Below are 21430 nucleotides of genomic sequence, written 5' to 3' on the forward strand. Positions count from 1 at the left end.
TTTCTCATGATGTTGCATCTTGTTTTGACTACTGTACCATATCCATCACAGACCAGAGTCAATTTGTGACACAAGCCATGCAACATTAAGCATGCGGTGCCACGGAAAGGAAACTCTGAGATGAATATAGAGACTCAACAGGAAAACCATATGTTCCGCAGGGGAAGAAATTATTGTACTGCATTCTTTGGGTTAGAATTATTGGTTTTATTATTTGAAGTGCTTTGTATATGTCCTTCATGTCAAACAGACAGAACAACATGGAAATACTGTAGGACTCTATGTCCATGTTTAAAACATTTTTTCTGAATGTGTTTTACACCTGAGTAACTTCATTTTGTAATTCTCTTGTTTTCTTTACTTGAAACATGCATCTGTCACGTATCTGAATGCACAATTTTATTTTATTTTTTTTGTACAGAATTAATTAGCTTTATATATGTGAGTTGTGTTAATTTTATAAAATGTTTGCTTCCCCCAAAGTGTTCACAGCGTTGTTTAAAAACTGTTTGAAAAGCTGTTTTTACCAGTTTTATACATGCCAAAGGTGGTCAAAACAATGCAGTTTAATTAAAATATTATGTGATTCATAATTTGACTCTTGTGTGTACTGCTTTCAGTTTCACTATTTGTTGCCATCAGAAAACTAGGGATATTGTTTGAGTTTTGAAATGAGCATTTCATGAATAACCCTTACATTTCTGCTGAATATTGTATTTGCCGAGCCCAGAACTTTCACCCAAATCTGGAAGGACTTTTTTTTTTTTATTAAGAGTAGAGCGTGGTTTAAAATTTTAGATGAACAAAACCCAATTCAATCCCTATTGTCAGAGATTTAGAGCTGCTCAAGGAGCATTTGTTTTATTTACATTAGCAATATGATGGAATACCCCCCCATTACATATGGTGCTTTGTCCTCAAAATAATCATTCATTCATTCATTGTCTGTAACCGCTTATCCAGTTCAGGGTCACAGTGGGTCCAGAGCCTACCTGGAATCATTGGGCGTAAAGCGGGAACACACCCTCCTTCACAGGGCTCACACACTCACACCTACGGCCACTTCTGAGTCACCAATCCACCTGCCGACGTGTTTTTGCACCGTGCGAGGAAACTGGAGCACCCGGTGAACACGAGCATAGGGAGAACACCCCAAGCTCCTCACAGACAGTCACCTGGAGCAGGACTTGAACCTACAACCTCCAGGTCCTTGGGGCTGTGTGGCTGCGCCACTACCTGCTGCGCCACTGTGCTGCAATAGAGGAGAGTGAGGTCAGGTACTGCTGTTGAGAAAACGGTTCTGGATCACAAACACCACTACCAAGCACTGAATGGTGCTCCAACACTTAATTTACATTTACAGCATTTAGCAGACGAGAGCGACTTACAAAAGTGTTTAGTGTTCAGACAGAATGTGTATCATAGCTAGTACAAATAGATTAGCGTCCAAATTCCCTCTGAGCTCAGACGCTTGTCAGAACAAGGATCATTGCTGATACCTAGAAAGAACCAAACGTAGTAAGTGCAATACACAATAAAGTCTAGTCAGTGCTCATACCTAGAAAGAAAGGAATAAAGTGCAGAATAAATGCAAAAACATTTTACAGTAAGCACTTAGATTAGTGCTCACCTAAGTGGGAGACAAAGAGATGGGTCTTCAGTCTGAGTTTGAAGCTGAAGGGGCCTGATGGCCCACAGAGGAAGACCAGCCAGGAGTGAGTTGCAGTAGTCAAGCCTTGAAAAGACTAGAGACTGGACAAGCATCTGGGCAGCCTCCTGGGAAAGAAAGAATCAGATCCACTGGATGTTGTACATTTGGAGTCTGCATGATCGAGTCAGCTTCATGACATGGGTTGTGAACGATAGCTGGTCATCAATAATCACAACTTATATCTTCAGATGGAACCGTTTAGGTGTTCTCAAATGAGATAGCAAGATCTTGGTGAGGGCCGGCCATTTTAGGGATGAAAAGCAACTCAGTCATGCAAGGATTGAACTTCGGGTGGTGAGCTGTCATCCGAGAAGAAATATCAGTCTTACATGACGAGATGCGACTGAAAACCTGAGAGTCAGAAGGTGGGAAGGAAAGCATTAGTTGAGTGCCATCAGCATTCCAGTGGTAAGAGAAGTAATTATATCACCAAGAGAAAGTGTATACAATGAAAAGAGAAGAGGACCCAGCACCGAGACTTCAGGGACACCAGTGGAGAGCCTGCATGGAGTGGAAGTAGAGCTGTTCCATTTTACCTGGTAAGAGTAATCCTCCAGAAAGCCATTTCCAGGCCAGACCAGTGATTTCAAGCTTGCTGAGGACCATCAGGAGGATCATGTGGTTGACTGTGCCAAAGAGAACACAGTTCCAGTTCCACTGTGTGGAGATGTGGAGAAAAACTGACAGTTCGTTACAAAAGGAATTCATTTTTATGTGTCTAAGCAACTTGCTTAAACCAATTACATCATGGGGACATTATTCCAGATTCTTTTCAACTATGGGGTGTGAGGAGGTTCTTATTAGATTTAAGCTTTTAAATCATTATGGATTTTGTTGTTCTTGGAAATCATATATATATATATATGTAATATTGATAACGAGGGGTGGAATTCTAGGGGTTTAACTGATGACTGCGGGTGGACATTGGGGTGTTTTAAAGGAAACTGGGGTGTTTTTTCCGGGCCAGAACTCGGGACCGGTCAGAGAGCTGCAGTGTGTATTCCCGCTCTGCAGACGGCGCTGAGAGGAGTGTGTGTGTGAGTGGGGGAAGTGTGTGTTGAGGGTTTCCTCTGAGAGTCCACGCCGAGCCGTAAACACATGTCCTGAGATCGGGGAGCTGTTTTTCGGACACCATGCGCATAGAAAAGTGTTATTTCTGCTCGGGCCCGGTCTACCCCGGACACGGCATGATGTTTGTTCGCAACGACTGCAAGGTACTGACTTTATCTGCTCTGTACAGGGCATTTTCAGGGCTCTCTCTAACGGTCAGGTCCCGACGGCGAGGCGCTTAGCGTAAGCTAGTCTAGCTACGTTAGCTAATGCTATGCTAACTAAATATTATAATTGGACTTTTCAGTGCCTGTAAGCCAAACATTTATACAACGGTTTCATGACTCAGCTACGTTTAGCTGTAATATAGCTGTAAAAGCTGTCTGATAACGTTTCTGTCTTTACTGTCTGTTAACTTTAGCAGGAAAGAGCACATTAAGCACAGAGCCGAGGTAGTGTACTGAGTTAGTGTAGAACACGATTTTAAAACGCTCTCGTCTCTGATTTAATGTCAAATAATGGTAAAACATTTTAGAAATGAAACATTAAGGGTTTTCTGAAACGACACTGAACTAGAGCCTTGATGAACTCGATATAAAACGGAATACTCGGAGCCGTCGCTTTGTTGGAAAAAATCTAGCTAAAGTGCCAAATTTGCTGTGGTTAATCGTAATTAATTACATTTATGTGCATTTAAATCGAACCATCGTATAGTCGACACAGTGTTCAGACATACTGGAGAAAATGAACACTGATGTAATCAATACCCCCTCCCCCTCATTCCAGCTTTAACATGTTCACGAGATAAAGGTGAGGATGAATGAAAAAGGCAAAATAAAAGGCAGATACATCACTAGACCCCATGTGTGAACTATGGGAACATTTTGATTACATTTTACCGATTAACTGTACTTGTTTTATATAAAAAAATATAATTTAGTATAATATAATTTTACTAAATCCCCATAGTTCACACTTGGAATCAAATCTTTTACATTCCCTTCCATTGAATGTTAATAAGGTTATTCTTTCTCCTGTAAAGATGCTATTTTGGAGATAAATACATTTCTATGTACAGCAATGATATGTAAAAAGCCACTGTCTTGCATCTCTCCCACTGTCCATCAGTTTTCAGTCCAGCAGTGATACTGAGGGCTTTAAATACTCTGGCAGCACTGCTGTGTCTGATCCACTCGTAACAGCACAACACATAACAACACATCACCACCGCCTCGTCTGTGTCACAGCAGTGCTGAGAATGATCTGTCACTCAAACTAGACCTGCTCAGTGCTGGTCCTGAACATTGAAGAGGACAAACACATAGTAGGGTGATGCCTTCACCGTCTGTAAAGAATAACATAAAACTCCATTTTGAATCTTTCTTGAATATTAAACATGGGCTTTGCACCTACGCTTTTGCTTGTGTCTCACAAATGTCTTCTGTGTCTTAATCTTAAAAATGAAATTGTGAAATAAGCAGTGACCACTTTTGAATCCGGAATCTAACACTGAATGTTATGACAATGTGCCCCTCGTTTGTAGCTACTGATTAAAGTGTGGGCTGAAATATATACTGTAGGTAGCTGACAGATTTGGAAGAGGTTCAGAATGTGTGCAATTATTTGTCATTGAACAAAATGTGTCGCATTTAACACATCTGTGGCAGTGAACACACACACACACACACACACTCTAGTGCACTTGGGGATGTGAGCGTACACCCAGAGCGGTGAGCAGACTTCCCTAGGGAGCAGTTGTGGATTCAGTGCCATGCTCAAGGGCACCTCAGCCATAGATTGAGGGAGAAGATCAGTGCTTGAATGTCTTGAATATACTGCAGTTGTTTTTCTAATTCTGTGGTATGGAATCCTATTTCTCTTGCAGGTGTTTAGATTTTGCAAATCAAAATGCCACAAAAACTTCAAGAAGAAGCGCAATCCAAGGAAGACCAGGTGGACCAAAGCATTCAGAAAATCCGCAGGCAAAGAACTGACTGTGGTAAGGGTCTTAATGTGTATATTAAAGAATGCTTCATTAAAATGTCTAATTTTTAAGAGTTGTCCAAATCATTGTCAATCCTCTGTCACAGGATAACTCTCTGGAGTTTGAAAAGCGCAGAAATATCCCAGTCAAATACAACAGAGTGTTATGGAACAAGACAGGTATGTTATTATTCAACTGAGGTATATATTTCTGCACGACTGTAGTGTTTCTAACGAAGGTACGTTTTGTTGCATGGTGTAAATATTTTCTTTTCACTTTGTAGTGGAAGCTATGAAGAAGGTCGAAAATATCAAACAGAAACGACAGGCTCGATTCATCTTGAACAGGTGAGGCTAGTTTCAAAAGCTTTTAATTAAAAGCTTTTGATTTGTATTCCACACCTGATCATTAGAAATGAAAAGGCTCCCTTAATATATTTATATATTTTTTTATAAATATTGTAAGTTCACATTTTTCCCCCTGTTTATTAAGACTTAAAAAGGGCAAAGAGCTGGAGAAGGCAGAAGACATCAAAGAAGTCAAGAAAAACATCCACCTCATCAAAGCACCACATGCTGGTAGGTGTCATTTACAGGTCGTTCAGTGATGTTTAATCAGGGACATGCTTAACAAGAGAAGAACATTTTTCTTCCCTTTGTTTAAATGGTAGTCTGACGTGAGCCGTATCCCAGTACCTCTGCTTTTCACAGCTGAATTGTCCTCAGTTCAACACTGACATTAAAAACATATTCTCCTATGGTGTGAAGCATAAGTCAGACACGTCAAGTCCAGTTGTAAACATACTCTTAAAAATAAATTAATTGACCTCTTTATTTGAGGTGGAGTGAGGGACAATTTAAGATCAGCTGTTCATAGTGAGTATTGTTATTTCCAGACATTTTCTGAAGGACAATCTTCAAAAAATGTATTAAATATAAATATAGTTGCCCTGTGAAGGACTGGCGTCCCCTCCAGGGTGTATTCCCGCCTTGCGCCCAATGATTCCAGGTAGGCTCTGGACCCACCGCGACCCTGAACTGGATAAGCGCTTAAATGAATGAAAAAATAAATATAGTAGCTAAAAAAAAATGAAGAATATCAATATTTCTGTAATTTTGTTTATTTTTATAGATTCTAAATGCATAAAAATACAAATGTGCTGCAGATCACCTCACACAAAGCTGACTGCCTTGAAAATGGGGCTTTATTGTTTTTCGAGATGCAGCATTCCTGTTTTGTTCTCTGACCTAATTGTGGTGTCTATTATTCCTTTGTTTTAATGGTGTATGTTCTGTGGCTGTAGTTTTGTTCTGTAATTTGGATGAGTGATTTATTACATATTCTTTGCTTTTCTTCTAGGAGAAGCCAGAAAGCTGGAGGAGAAGATGGTGCAGAAATTGGCCGAAGACGTGGAAATGGATGATTAAATGTTGTTTCAAAGTTCACATGAACATAATGGGACCTTATAAAAGAACACCAAGGCTACTAGTCTATAAAAGCACCAGTCTGAAAAGATGTCACTCCTGTGACTGTCCAGCCAGCTTTGAAAACACATCTGTCAGCTCACAAAGAGCACTGGGCTGGATACCCACTGGAATTTAGACAGGATAAAAAGATTTGTTGGCAGAATTAGGATTAAGATTTAACCCAGAACCAACTTCTCTGGTTCATGTAAGTGGCCAGAATGTATGCAATTGTTTTGATAAATGGCACACACACAAACACAAACATTGGCTAAATGTTCCTAACAATTGGATTGTCACTGTAAAAAAGACTCACCTGACCTTCACACTCTGAATTTCTGTTGGAGTAATTCCACCTCTTGTACAATAACACTTTTACAATATAAGTGTGTTATAAAAGATGCTTTTGTGATGAACCTGTTTAGTATCATATGATAGTTATTTCTCTTTATATATTTAACAATGGTTAATATTCAGTCATTTCTGACTGGTGCACACAGGGCACCTTATGCCAGAGGTAAATGGTCAGTGTAAGATTGGGATGTTTAATAAAACTTTAATAACCCTGGACATTTAACTACAAGTGGCTGGTGTTCGCCATCAAATGCAATGAATGAAATACAATACAAAAGCTACGATTTTTTACAGCTATATTTTAATATAGAATTTTCCCCTTTTTTTATATTTTGTAAATAAAAACTATAGGCAGATATTTTAGTTTTACAGCAGGTACAACTCAAGCCTATACCAATGGAACACAGAACTACGCTAATTAAATGAAGTAAAACATTTTAATATAATTATCATCTTGCCCAGATAAGACCCGAGTTAAGTCACAATGTCACCGTTGGTGGTGTCCTTGATAAACCACCAGAAACATAAACCTATATACAGGGTTATATTTCATGTGTAAAAGTTATCTTGCTCCAATGATTGAAATGAATGAATAATTACAGTATTAGTCACTGATGTGAAAGTCCAGTTAACACACTTCAGTTGTCAATATACCACAGAGTTTGGTAGGAGCTCCGGGTCCCCACATTAATGTGCTACTGCACAGAGATCAGCCATATTGCCATTTGATCAGTTCTGCCTGTTATCGATGATATCAGAAATGTTACATGACTCTTGAGTGCTGTTTATACCTTAGTGTTCTACCTACACTCTACATGGTAGTCATTTGATATGGTTCTGTGTTTAAAAAGTCAATGTAATAAAGCTGAGGTTTATTAAGGTGCCTGTAACTCTGTATCCAGGCTTTTCTGTACGTGTAGCAGAGTTTCTGAAAAATGTCGATACCGGTTTCGTACCATATGAAACAGCAGGAACACAGGTGTGGGGTGAAATCACATCAGGTCTTATCTGTTCTAGATCCTCTTTTTAACCCTGTAGGGTTGATTTTCTTTTTCTATGGATTTCCTCATTTATACTGTGGCGTAGCCCAGGACTAGGCTTAACCGACCACAGATTATAATTCAACTATTTCTCCCAAGGCTTATGACTCAGGAGGGTCTATATATTAAGAAACTACTCTGAAATCACTAAAGAGATATAAACTACAAGTCTACTACAAGTTGAACTTGTGTCTGTTGGTCAGCTCTCTGCTTGGCCTCCACTCTCTGTAGAGATCCTGCAGGGCTCTGACATCCTCTGTGGCGTTGTGCGCTTCATAGCTCTTGTCAAGGAAGAATTGGACGAGGAAAGGCTGAGAGTACTTTGGCAGTGTAAACATCTCTCTGCTCAGGGGTAGTGTGTCCAGGAATTCACAAACCACGTCTAAGAAGTCTTCCAGCAGAGAAAACTTCCGCAGGACTCTCAGCAGAATGGGACAATCAAAGCGCCGACAGTTGTGACCCACCAGAACAGGTCTATTGAAGGTCCTCAGGAAGGAGATGAACCGTTTTAAAGCCTCTGTAATGGGGATGGTATCCACTGGACACCCGTGCAGGAGGAGTCTTCTGCGGCTAGTTGTCAGACCTGTGACTTTAGAGGCTCCAAAAGTCATAGGGCACCGAGGCAAGAGGTAGGCATTAAACATCTGCTCCCCACTGACAGCTGAGAGCTGGACTATATCACAGCTAGAGGTGTCTGGAGGGGAGAAAAAATGCAGATTCTGGGTTCAAGCTGAATATACCCTCAGTGAAACAGACCGTTTTGAGAAGTGAAACATGCTGCAATATTGGAGTGTTACTAGTTTGGACTGTTTAATGGTTTTATACATCAGTGCTATTTCCAGACATTTTCTGAAGGACATTTATCTAAAAATATAAACAGCTAAAATATAAATGATGTACATCTACGTATATCATTACTGTAATTTTGTTCATTTTTATTTATTTGTTTATAAGTTATAAAAACACAGTAATATAACTGGCATTCTCTTGGCTGTCATTTTGGACAGTACTGTAATTGGAGTTTAGCCACCATTCAACAAACTGTTACCATTCATGCTGAATTATTGTTGCTGTCCCATGAAATATGTGTATCTCCCAAAATAGTAATTTTACATTCATTCATTTTCATTATCTGTAAGCGCTTATCCAGTTCAGGGTCGCGGTGGGTCCAGAGCCTACCTGGAATCATTGGGCGCAAGGCGGGAATACACCCTGCCAGTCCCTCACAGGCAACACACACACACTCATACATTCACTCACACCTACCGACACTTTTGAGTCGCCAATCAACCTAGCAATGTGTGTTTTTGGACTGTGGGAGGAAAGTGGAGCACCCGGAGGAAACCCACGCGGACACAGAGAGAACACACCAAACTCCTCACAGACAGTCACCTGGAGTGGGTATCGAACCCACAACCTCCAGGTCCCTGGAGCTGTGTGACTGCAACACTACCTGCTGCGCCACCGTGCAGTCCAGTAATTTTACAGGGAGAAAAAAAATAAAAAATAATAAAAAAAAACCACCTTAACTTTCAACGGAAGTCACTGTAAACAAGTATAATTCCAAGTTATTTTGGAGCATTTCTATTGGTCATGAAATTCTCACACAGTGTGAAGGACAGCTGCTGTGTTCAAATAAACTAAAAATTCACAAAAATGTAGATACGTGTTTTTCAGGTTTTTTCAACATTTTCCACGGTGTATAGAGGTTTTTAATCATAATCATACCATACACACTCTGAGTGCGTGGTATTCACAGATTACTGAGGAAACCCCTGTTGATAATCAATGCAATAATCAATATTGGTGCATGTGCACACTGCAAGTAAACATTCATTATTTAGCACAAACATAAGCATTTGCTTTTTAGTTTATGTTAATCTGTGATTTATAACATTGATTATTTATATACTGGCACACACCTGGTATCATATCAATATGGTTCATTTTTTAGATGTGAAGCACTAACTGAAACGTTGGTAAATCACTGACATTTGGTTGTGTCCATGCTCGGGTAAAATGGAGGTGTTGTAGATCTTCACTACACCTTCACTAACTCAATTTCCTTTGGGAAGAATCACAAGGACCTTCAATTTCTCACTGACAAAGACTAAAACACGAGCTCAAATGACTTCATCAGTGAAGATTAGAGGCGTTATTTATTTATAAACCTATTTCAGCACCCTCCTAAGTATGTTCTCAACATTTTCCTACCAGTGGAACACTGGTGAAACAGCCACCAAGGTTTTACACCACGCTCATATTTTATTAAACCCTGATTCCAGCATGAGATTTCACTTGAAAACTGTTTCAATTAAAATGGTTTAAACCAGGGCTGTGCCGGTCAGGGCCCGAGGGCTGGTTTAGTTCACTCACCCAGTCCAGTGGTTTCCAGGTCGAAAAACACCAGCGTCTCTTCTCCGTGTTGAGTCACACCTGTGAAAACAGGTCTTGTCATGAGCACATGGTCCATGATTTATTTATTTATTTATTTAGAGCGAGAAAAGTGTGAGAGAACTACAGCGGCTTGCTCTTATTGACCCTCAGGCTACTACTAATCTGTCACCACTTGAGGCGCCCTCCACCCTCCAACTGAACCTGAGCTGAAACGAAAGGGCACAGATTAGAAATCACTGCTACACTCCCCTAACCGTTAAAACGACATGGCTGCCATGTTGAAGCGAGGCCTGAACCGAGACCCGGAGAGTGCGGGAGGTCGTACCGTGTGTTTGGGAGCTGAAGAGTCTGTGGAGCAGGGCGAACGGAGACCACAAGAAACACATCACTGAACCGCGTTAACACCACCGAGCTCGACCAGAGAGGGAGAATTAGGGAGTTATAGAGAGAGAAGAAGACGGCAGCTGACAACTTAGTTTCGTTTTCGTTTCGGGGCTGATGTGTATCATGTGATATTTCCACACAGATCTGACACAACCAACAGGAATTAGGACTGCACCCTGTACACACCCTCGCTGTTACACTCACACACACGTGACTTTGTTTTCATGCATTGTGGGGACTTATCGCGGAGACTCAACCCCAGTCTTAGCCACTGTTTACTCGTCTAACTTTAACATCCAGCTAAATCATAAGCTTTACCTTAAAGCTTAATAATTCAACCACAAACTGGTCTCCACAAGGAAGATATGCCCCCACAACGAGAGTGAAACCAGTTACACACAAATACACAGCTGAAGCCCCTTCAGCCATCTAGAGTTTACCAGAACAGCAGCGCAGTCACGTGGGAAACAGGTGAAACACAAAACAGACTTTAAAAAGCGGCCGAGCTCAGCTCTAAACCCGAGCTGCACTTTGGGTTAAAAAAGACCCATTATTATACCCCCTTTTCTTCAGATTAACAGTTTTAATGACACGTCTTTGTCATACACTGGTCACACCACCGTTCTCTTCTGTCTGAAACAGTCGTGTTCAGAATGACCGGTCTCAGCGCCTGTTACTTTAAATGAGAACGAGCCACAGTTCAAGAGCCCGGAGTGTGGAGCAGAAGCTGTGGATTTTAATTACTTTAGCTTGGTTCTTTTTTTCTCCGTTCACGTTTTCACGATGGTTAATCAGTACATTTATTTCTCTGTGTTAGTTGTGTTTGTTTTCCTCAGTTAAATCTTATGTTTGATCTCACATATACGTGGGCCCAACGCTGCGACTGGCTCAGACCAGGAGGAGGGGCAACTCTAAAGCCTCAGCACTATACGTCAGACGCAGCACAAATCAGAATGACGCATTTTATCACATGTTCACACTTCGGTTGAACACAAACGCTGACTGGGTTGACCCTTTTAAACCCCGGGATGAGGGTTTGAACCAGACCCACTTTTAGGGGAAAGACACATCCAGAAATACAGTATCCCATCTCATCTAGAATCCCACCTTCAACATGCAGTAGTGGAAATGCCTGATCAAACACAGAGAACCATCAGTCCTCTCACTGACCAACACTGATGCACTTGTTTAAGGCTACTTAATCACATCGGCTGAAAGATTTTGAAATAATGGCTGTGGTGTCAACAGAAGATCTGGGAGTTGTACTCTTCTGTGTAAGTGGTAGCTAGAGTGGAACTGCATAAAGCAATAAATTTTACAGCTGGCAATTGCTTCCATGTGACACACTATAGCTATTAAACCCATTTCATTAAAGGGAAACACTGGCCAGTGTACACAATAAAACTAAAGCTTCATCTGACGTAAACAAACCTACTTCATACAACAGTAGGCTTTGAAAGGCCTACATTTTTATTGCACTAGCATATTATTTTTTGGATCCGGAGCTCCTATCCTTCCACAAACCGTGAAATAAAATATCCTGTGTCTGAAAATACGGGATAAAATGAGCTGTTCTGCATCTTATGTAGAGTTCGGGCCGTTTAGATGAGGTTAAACTGAGCAAATCAAACACAGGGCACTGAGAAATTAAAACACCATAATAAATATGGCAAAAACAAGAGCAGAGAAGAAAGAGAACCATGCCAAAATGGCCAAAATGTACCTTTTAATTAGAAATGACCCGATTTAAAAGCCCTGTTCTGATGTTTCACGAAGTTGGATTTACATTTTGAGTGACTACATCTGCTCTGGAATTAATTTTTGGGGCTTCACTGTTTAATTCTTACTTGAACAAAAAGTGATGACTTTTCCATAGATTCCACAGATTTTTTTTATTAAGCTTTAGATCAGTGGCTAACCCTTAAAATATAGATGGCATTATAGGGATTCCCAATGAGTGGGTGAGGTTTCTGCACAATGACTGATAGGTAGGGTATTGTAGTGATAGTGGGGAAAAAAATCACTTGTGAGCTCTCATCACTGCCGTGTTGAGTGCTTTTCCCTGTCTGCTGCTGCACAGTGTTGTAATCAGAACTCAGCATATGCTTTAGAAGCAGACACAAGTCAAAAATTCACACTTAGAAGAGTATAATCTTTTTAAATAGTGTCTGTTGTACCCTGTAATTATTAAACGGTGTCCTCCAGGATTCAAAGTGCGAAAAACTCTTGTAATACAAAGTCAGTTCCAATAATATTTTTTTATTTTGACTTTCGAGAGTCAGTGTACAGATGTTTCATGTCCATTTTTAATAAGAGGATGTTCATTATATTCCTCCATAAACATAACATCCATAAAACAATTTTGTAATTAAAGAAACATATGCACCACAGGTAAATGTGCCCCTAAGAGCACACAAATAATAATAATAATAATAATAATAATAATAATAATAATTCAGAAACAAAAATCAATGCACAAGCTGGTTCCTTCTGACTTTATCTAAACTGTCAAAACACAAAATGGATCATTCAACATTTAGCATCACAGACAGGATAATATATCCTTTAAAACAGTGTTGTTTTTCTTTTTTTTTTTACCTACACTCTTCCTACACATGTTTTTTATTGTACAGACGTCAAAGAAAGAAGTGAAGAATAGAGTGAAGCATGCCTTCCAGTGATTAGTACATTCACGTATGAGAGTTACATCACGATGCACACAGATGCCGTTTTTTTCCTTCTTTCTTGTGTTGTGTTCAGACGTGTAGCTGTTTCTAAACGCTTCTGATACTGTAAAGTTGGAACAGATGGAGACACTTACACAGACCTGGCTTTGGGATGAAGGAGTCTTGAATTAATGAGTAAAAAACATGTGAGTTCATAGTGTCATACAGTGGACAAAAGGGCAAGATTATCTTATGTTTAGATCTGTCTAGTATTTCAAAAGCTGCATGAAAAAAAGGAATAATTGCGAGTTACCATAGTATGTTCAAGACAGAGCTGCGTTTCGCTTGACGTGTCACACCATAATTAACGTTATACCATATACAGACTGGCAGATTATATGATTTAATCGTAACAGCTATTGTAACAGTAACAAGAAGTGAAAAACTCCACTTTCTCAGGGAATGATGGATACACTCATCTGTTAAATGTCCTACAGTATATATGCCCAACTCACTGCCGTAAGTTTGCTTGTATATAAGTACACGATTACTCAGAGAATACATGAGATATTTCCATTTGCTGTTTCTCTAGTATTGAAGCTAGATGGTATGTGAATGTTAAATATTGGGAAATAATTATATAACTTTAAAGAGGACTTTGATCAAAAGTCTGCAGCATAGAGACAAGCAGTGATTGCAGATGGCCTGAATGAAAAACATCTCATTGGTGGAAATTAAACTCAAAATAAGTAATATTTACATAAAAGGAATAGCACATTAAAAAGGGACAGTATTTAAAACCACCACAATTAGATGGAACAAATATTTCAAGTCCTGATTTGTTAAAAAAAAACAACAACAACAACAACAACACAAGTGTATACCAAATTTAAACAAAGTAAAGGAAGAAACCTAAAGAAGGCATGTTTTAACTGCAATGTTTAAATGTAAATATGGCTATGAAATGGTAATAGCTACATCATGGCTGTTCTCTGTTCGTGTGTCACATCTCTGTTGCCTTTCCCTTTTATCCTCCACTGATATATTTCCATAAAGTGAAAAACAAAAATTGCAAACACACTTACACGACAACACTTACACACAGACACCTAAAAAACATACATACCGTTGTAATTAGCAAAAGATTCCAGACAAGTAAACGCTTTTCACATCGACCATCCAGCAGCACTGCATTTTTTTTGTTATGTACATTTTTTCCCCTCTGAATAATACAATATCATTATTTTACATATTTAGCACATTAGTGATGCCTGAAACACTGACATCTCAGTACTGTGAAGAAAAAAGTGGTAGCAAAGCATTGTGCAGTCTGTTGAAGTCGGACGACTTCTAATTGGCTCAGTTTTGTAAACATGAGTATGGACAGCTAAAAGTCAAGCAGTGAGATAAGGACCAGTCCAGCAGGTCCTCTCTACAGCAGGGTGCGTCACACAGATGTGAGGGAAGGGTTTGCTTTGGCAGGCTTACCTCCACCATACAGTAGTAGCAAAAGTTTGGGAACTCCTGGTCAAATGACATATTTCGGTGAGGTACACATCCTTCTTCTCGTTTCAGTTCACGATTGCTGTTTAGCCCCATGCAGACATTTTGGCACAGTCAATATTTCTTGTTTTACTTTCTACATGTTAACATCAAATATGCAGAACTTTATGTGTAATTTTGTTGACACATAACTTAGTCATATATAAGTGCTCATATTGAGGAGTACGTGAATTGTATTTCACTTAGAAAGACATGTGATTTGACCAGGGATGTGTAAACCTTCACATACAACCTGCCCTTTATCCACCACTGAAACTGAGAACGGCTGAGTCAGTCTGAGTCAGTGTGGCCAGCAGTGAGCTCAGCGTGCGCTTGCTGTCCCGAGACCTCAATCTTTATCCACGGCTCTCTTCTTTCAGACGTACCTCATTCTTGCTCTTCTCCGCTCTGAGGTGATCTGATTGTGAGAAGAGTGTTTCAGTCCAACAGCGCTCTGAATACCAGCTTCCGCCTGTAGGGTACAGCCTGTCCTCTTCACACCATAAACTCATTATTTCCATACATTACTAAAGGTTGCACTGAGCCAAACTCAGTGTCCCTGCGCCGGCCTCCTCCCTCTCCAGACTCTCTTGGTTTGGGCGGGCAGCTCCTGTTTCCTCTGCTTCTTGGCCGTGTCTTCTCTGAACTGGATGCGCATCGAGTGGTCAGCTGGGGTCTCTCCGATGCCTCCTGCTCAGGGAGCAGGTGCTGTTCAGCCCCTGAGTGAGAGGAAAAGAGAGGGCCGGAGGAGGAGGAGCGAAAGCGGTATTGAGGAGTGGAGGAGACGGAGGAGAGAGATGCCACAGCCGAGTCCACGGAATCCAGAGACTCGGGCTGCCGCTGCAAAGCTCGTCTGCTTTTGGATTCTGTTTTCCTACAGCGCATCCTGGAACAGTTTTTGTCTGCAAAGTAGATGCAGAGCAGATTTTCTTGTAATCAAACCAACGAGACTATACCTGGTGTTTAAATAACTCACAAAATCTCACAAACTGTGGACTTATTCAAGTTAATATTTCTCCACTGATCTACTTAAATATGCAGAAAGTAGTCCTTTATCCAAGTGTGCTGTTTCTCAATGTAACTGGATTACAGAATGTTTTCTGTGAAGAACGATCCATTAATAAATGTTAGTGAGAAGAGTAAAGGTGGAATGAGCCATATATTCATATACCATTTGTGTATTAAGCCATTCTTCCACACCGTACAGACACTTTTGGGCACTGTGTGCTTCTTCCTCAGTTATGAACATTCCTGGCTTCATTTCAAACTTGTTACTATTATGAGGTCACACCACAACTGCTCCACATTTATTTACAGGGAATATCATATGTTTTTAGCAGGTTCAATAGGTTTAAAAGCTATACAATCTTGTGCTCCTTGGGTTAAATTTTACTGTCACCTGGTGTCTACTGCTTGGACATACAATTCACACTGGTAAGGTATACATGCACGTCCATTATTCCACTGCCTCTCATTTATCTGCTCGCTGAAATGGTGTTTCTTCTTTACACACAGCACACTTTATTTCACTGCACTGTACACCATCATACACTGAGCAGTTCCTCAAAACTCAGCGAACCGAATATCCATAAGTGCAAAGAAGTTAATTATCAATGAAAATAGATTTAATTATTGGGCAATAACTCTTTCATTTACTGGACCTTAGAAGTATATTTATAAACAAGATTTCCATTTCAGCTGATTAAATAAACAGAGATGACCTTGAGCTAAAGTAACTAAACCTGATTTGTAAAATGTTCCTCTGTTAATTTTTTAATTTAATTTTATTTAGGTGATCAGTTATAATATATATAGTGTTTGTGGTTTTACCCCAGGCATCAGATGTTGCTCCTTCCTGCTCTTCCATTAAGTTCTCGGAGCTGTCTGCTGTTCCTATTGAGGCTTCAGACTCTAACATCTCATCATCAGAAGCACGTGGCTCCAGTGCTAACATCTCGTATGTCAGCTCCTCCCTATATAGTCACATACAGAGAAAGGTTACACAAAAGGACAAACAAAAAGAGGGGCACAGGTTGTTTTTTTAAATACATTCATGTTTAAATGTGTTGGCACTCCTGAAATTCATTTATTCTGTCATTCATTGTCTGTAACCGCTTATCCAGTTGAGGGTCACGGTGGGTCCAGAGCCTAACCAGAATCACTGGGTGCAATGCAGGAACACACCCTGGAGGGGGCGCCAGTCCTTCACAGGGCACCATACACACACACACACACACACACACACACACACACTCACACCTACGGACACTTTTGAATCGCCAATCCACCTACCAACGTGTGTTTTTGGACTGTGGGAGGAAACCGGAGCACCCGGAGGAAACCCATGCGGACACGGGGAGAACACACCAACTCCTCACAGACCCTGGAGAGGGACTTGAACAAACAACCTCCAGGTCCCAATCGCTTTCTATATCCATCAACAAGCTTCTTACATCTCTCAGCCTGAATTCTGGACCACTCTCATTTCCAGGTCTCTCATATTTGAAGGTTGCCTTCACCCAACGTCTTTCGTCTATTAGTGATAAACTGACCTTAAATCACCATTATCAGATAAATATGTTTGATGGTACACTGTTTTTTTTTTTGCAGTGTTTTATACCGCAATATGGTGAATATAATTTGTAATTGACTCTTGTCAGTAGGTACAATCTGACAGTTGCAGGCAATGAGGGACAAATATTCATAGAAACACAGAGGCTGATGGGCTAACAAGTAAAACCCTCAAAACAGACTGAATGACACAATGGAATATGTATTGAAATGGAGAGGGAAAGAGGGATACTGACTTTTCTTTCTGTAGGTTTTCTATTTGCTGAGTCAGCACTTTCTCTTCTTGCTGCATTGCTGCTTGTTGCTGTTCACTAACGCCTGACTCCACCCCCTCTTCTTTGGGACCCTCCCCCTCAGTGACCATAGGAGTGCGTGGGCTCATGGGTGGAGAAGGGGTGTTTTGACTACTTCTACGCAGCCGGCTTTTACCCTGACAGACAAAGGAAAAGAAAACCTACATTTATTGCCTAAGCTCCAAAGAGTCAGAAGGTGATATTAAAGGTAATGGTCTCCTGTGGATAAAAACACATGTAAAAAGACAGACTGCATGAATTTAAATGACACTCACCATTGTGGAAAATAAGATATGTAATTTTACATATGGAAAAATTAGACAGACTGGACAGACCGTGGGCTTGGGCAGTTTCACATGAGTAGAAAAATTGCAATGTTTTTGCTATCTAGAAAAGCAGTGAATAGTTATTTGGTTGTTTTGTCTTGTAACATTATATGTACAATCCCAATTCCCAAACATTTTGGGACACTGTGCAAAATGTAAATTAAAATTGAATTTACATTTCTTTCCGGTGTGGTAGTTATTGCAATAGTTGGAGCAGAGGTGAGAGAGTATGAGAGCAGCCACACAAGAGCTAATAGTGGACTGACTGGGGAAGAATGGGAAGACATTTTTAATCAAATTCATTATAGGGGAAAAAGGCCACTTCTGTATGACCTCCACCCCGGCAGTACTTTTTTGTCCCTCAAGTTTGTTTTCTAAGTGTGTATTATTTTGATGTTGTATTGTTTGAAAAATAATACAGTTTTTATTTACAAATTTGGACTGACTTTACTGACTTTGGAGTGAGCTGAAAGAAATACGAGGACACGACAGAAGCATTCTTCTTGTTGGACAAGTAAGTAAAAACATGTTGCACTTTCTTGATGTATTTCTGTGTTAGTCAGTGATATGTTTTGTTGACAGAAGTATTATAATCACTGTTTTGAGAGTTACTGAGCAGTGAGCAAGGTTTGCAGGTGACCACTTTAGCTGGATTAGAGACCTTTTTAGAGTTAGACATTGATTCTGGTAATAAGTGCTTTTCTATCTGTTGCTGTGTGGTTGTAATGACTAGAATGCAGCCAAAGTTACACTTTATGCTTGTAATAATACAGTCCAGTGTGTATTATGAGCAATATATAGCTTTTATCATGTAGTCACATCATTTTATTTGATTACACACATTCCCCAGGCTCAATATAAAATGCTAAGTAAACACTACTGTCTAAATATAGTTGGAACCGTTAGCAGTATTTCAGAAAAGTTACTCTGTGTGTGAATGTGTGTGTGAAAGTAAGAGAGAAAGAGAGCGAGCGAGAGAGAAAGAGAGAGAGAGTTTATCACTAGAAACCAGATTGAGTCATGACGAATGTGAATAACTCACGGCTCAGAAGGTGTGTGTGTGTGTGTGTGTGTGTGTATGTGAGAGTGAGAGAGAAAGAGAGAGACAGCTGAAAAACATTTGACTTGATTTCATGGCAGTACTCTAAACATTAATTCCATCGAGCAACAGGCAGGGGGAGCCCAGGAGACACAAAAGTCAATTCTTACATAGTATTCCTTTAACTTTGATTCTCTGTAGCAGTATACAATTTTACCAGAGTTTTGTTCCCTGTCCCAAAGTTTTTGAATTGTGTTGGTGGCATCAGTTTCAAGTTTGGCTTGTTTTTCAAAAACGTTCAATTTCAATATTTGAAACATTGTCTTTGCACTATTTTAAATGAAATAAATGGTTTAAATGGTGTGCAAGTTATTGCATTCCTTTTTATTTACATTTTGCTGTGTCCCGTATTTTCTGGAAATGGGGTTTATAATAGAGTAGGCCAATCCTACTTTTATCCACTGATGTGAGAGATAAAGTTGAGACAGACAGTACTCAGACCTGCAGGAGGCAAAACACTGAACAGAGACAAACCTACAATCACACACAGAGCTTTACCTTTTTAACTGCACTTGGCTGCACATTATTGAGCCGAGAAGCAAAAATCAAGAAAAGAAATAAGAAAACAAACAAAATAATTAGTAAGACAATTAGGGCTGCATGCACACTAATCCTACAGGGAGAACCCCAAAGCTGGATTGATTAGTGGAATGTGGGCCAGGAGGTATTTGGACAAAAATTTACATTAAAAAATTTACTTTTAATACACCGAAGTGTTGCTGTCTTACAGGCCACTATTTTAGCACTTCTGATAAAGTTGTTCTTTGGGCATCCATATTCTTAGGGACTATGTTAAGCTGAACCCTTAAAATATGCTAAGCCATGAATCCAGCTTTGAAGTTAACCTGCCGCTGCAGCAAGATGAGCCATGGGACAAAGACAATCTGCTTTTCTCTGCAACACAATGCCTAGTGGACAAAAAATAGTCATTAGACCAGGTATCACTTTGTTTAGCCACTCTTTTCAATCTTCACACCTTCTATGGACCAGACAGGTGACGGAACGACAGATGACTGACAACATTGGCAACAATGCTGCACTGATGCTGAATACAACTACTACACAGATTCTAGAGATCGTAGCGTTCTTGCATACATACCGGGGTGGCAGTTCGGGTTATGCTCATAAACCTAACAGCAATTAGTACAGGTTTCTGAAGGAAAGGAAGGTGAGGGAAGGGATGGAAGAGGGGAGAGAAGGGTTAGTGGTGTGGGTACTTTTTCAAGCATGTGAAAAAAATGATTATTCAGTACCCAGCACAATCTATCCTGAATTTCAGAGCTGTTTCTTACACAGTTCTGTATTTAGGATATCAAGAACATGATTGTTTGGAATGGAGGATGGCGGCTGATCCTAGATCAGCTTTTAAATTTTGAGTGTTTTAGTATCAGAGCTCTTACCATCGACCTCCTTATGTGTGTGAGGCGGTTCTTGGCTTTGTTCTCAGCAAACTCCAGAGAGCTGATGTCCTTCAGTCTGGCTTTGTATTTATTCATTTGCTCACAGATGATTAGCTCCACACAGCTGAAGAGCAACAAACAACATGTGTTAGGTCCTGTTAAATGCAGACTTTAGGAAATAAACAATGAGTTCACAGGCAGATGTGTGGGCTGTAGTTGTATATATCTTACGCAGTGGTCTTGCCTATGTCCTGTACACTCTGAAGGGGGTCTATGCTGTCAGGACATCTCAGGATACAAGGAGCAAACACAATGGCTAAGGCATTAGCAGACATCCGGTTAGTCTCCTCCTGCAGTGAGATCCTAAAAAATAAATATAATAATCAAGACATTCTCCTATGTATTTCCTACATAAGGCAATGGAAACAATCATGTTAACAATCATGTTAATTCATAGTAACTATAAGAATACACAGATCCCAAAAAAGTAGAATGACAGACTTCACTGTTATTAAAATTATGACTTAAAACTACAATTAAGTTTTTTGTGTCTTACCTGACCAGGTGGAAGATGAGTCTCTCCAGGGTGCAGAGATGAGTCCTGCTCAGCTGATCGATTACTGTATACACACTTTTCACCATTTCTTTCTTGTCCTGCAAACCTACACCAGCCAACATAGCCACGAGAAACAATTAAATTATTAATGGGGACTATGCATAGGAAACATGTTTAAAGAGGTTTTGCATCATACCTGTTGCCCTGAGGAACTCTTCATAAAGTTCGAAGGTCATAAGAGGGTTGGGAAGGTCCCTTAGCCACTGTTTCAACACACTGGCAATGACATGTATGTTATAGTCATCCAGATTTACACAGTTTGCATCTGAAATACAAGTGAACAGTACATTTAGTAACGTTAAAAGTAATTGTTACCCATTAACTGCCACCCTACAATAATAGCCTTTGTGGCTTTACAGTAAAAACTGATACACCACTGGCTGCGTAATGCTGTGGAGTTTCTGTGTAATGGAAAAAAGTCCCCTTAGTTTGGACAGGGTTTATACAGTTTTTCCAAAATCAAATTCAAGCACTTTTAAAGCACTTTCAAGCTAAATTTTCAAGCTTGGGTTTATAGTTTATTTTAGAATTAAC

At 40.0% G+C, this 21430-nt stretch overlaps 3 protein-coding genes across 6 annotated transcripts in view; 1 reads left to right on the forward strand and 2 right to left on the reverse strand.

The window, feature by feature from the left end:
* The first annotated feature begins 2689 nt into the window (after nucleotides 1-2689).
* Nucleotides 2690-6992, forward strand: rsl24d1 (ribosomal L24 domain containing 1). Its single transcript, XM_066667006.1, has 6 exons — nucleotides 2690-2925; nucleotides 4647-4760; nucleotides 4852-4924; nucleotides 5029-5092; nucleotides 5238-5323; nucleotides 6105-6992. The coding sequence occupies exons 1-6, from the start codon at nucleotides 2845-2847 to the stop codon at nucleotides 6170-6172; spliced, it is 486 nt and encodes a 161-aa protein (XP_066523103.1). The 5' UTR covers nucleotides 2690-2844; the 3' UTR covers nucleotides 6173-6992.
* Nucleotides 6981-10487, reverse strand: plex9.1 (PML-like exon 9.1). Its single transcript, XM_066667005.1, has 3 exons — nucleotides 10325-10487; nucleotides 9979-10038; nucleotides 6981-8296 (listed from the first exon to the last, which is right to left on the reverse strand). The coding sequence occupies exons 1-3, from the start codon at nucleotides 10383-10385 to the stop codon at nucleotides 7776-7778; spliced, it is 642 nt and encodes a 213-aa protein (XP_066523102.1). The 5' UTR covers nucleotides 10386-10487; the 3' UTR covers nucleotides 6981-7775.
* Nucleotides 10488-12631: 2144 nt separating this feature from the next.
* myo9ab (myosin IXAb) overlaps nucleotides 12632-21430 on the reverse strand; it is a 79755-nt gene continuing 70956 nt past the window's right edge. For 2 of the 4 annotated variants that reach the window (XM_066666998.1, XM_066666997.1), the window contains exons 37-43: nucleotides 21033-21161; nucleotides 20837-20942; nucleotides 20512-20643; nucleotides 20281-20404; nucleotides 17399-17592; nucleotides 16422-16564; nucleotides 12632-15493 (exon numbers count right to left, since the gene is read on the reverse strand). In XM_066666998.1, coding sequence (XP_066523095.1) covers nucleotides 15087-15493; nucleotides 16422-16564; nucleotides 17399-17592; nucleotides 20281-20404; nucleotides 20512-20643; nucleotides 20837-20942; nucleotides 21033-21161 — 1235 coding nt within the window. In that variant the 3' untranslated portion in view covers nucleotides 12632-15086. Of the gene's footprint in view, nucleotides 15494-16421; nucleotides 16565-17398; nucleotides 17593-19378; nucleotides 19397-19979; nucleotides 20034-20280; nucleotides 20405-20511; nucleotides 20644-20836; nucleotides 20943-21032; nucleotides 21162-21430 lie in introns of all 4 variants that reach the window. The other 2 variants (XM_066666995.1, XM_066666996.1) reach the window with 2 other exon arrangements.

The sequence above is a fragment of the Hoplias malabaricus genome, chromosome 4 (genome assembly GCF_029633855.1).
Source record: "Hoplias malabaricus isolate fHopMal1 chromosome 4, fHopMal1.hap1, whole genome shotgun sequence".
NCBI lineage: Eukaryota > Metazoa > Chordata > Actinopteri > Characiformes > Erythrinidae > Hoplias > Hoplias malabaricus.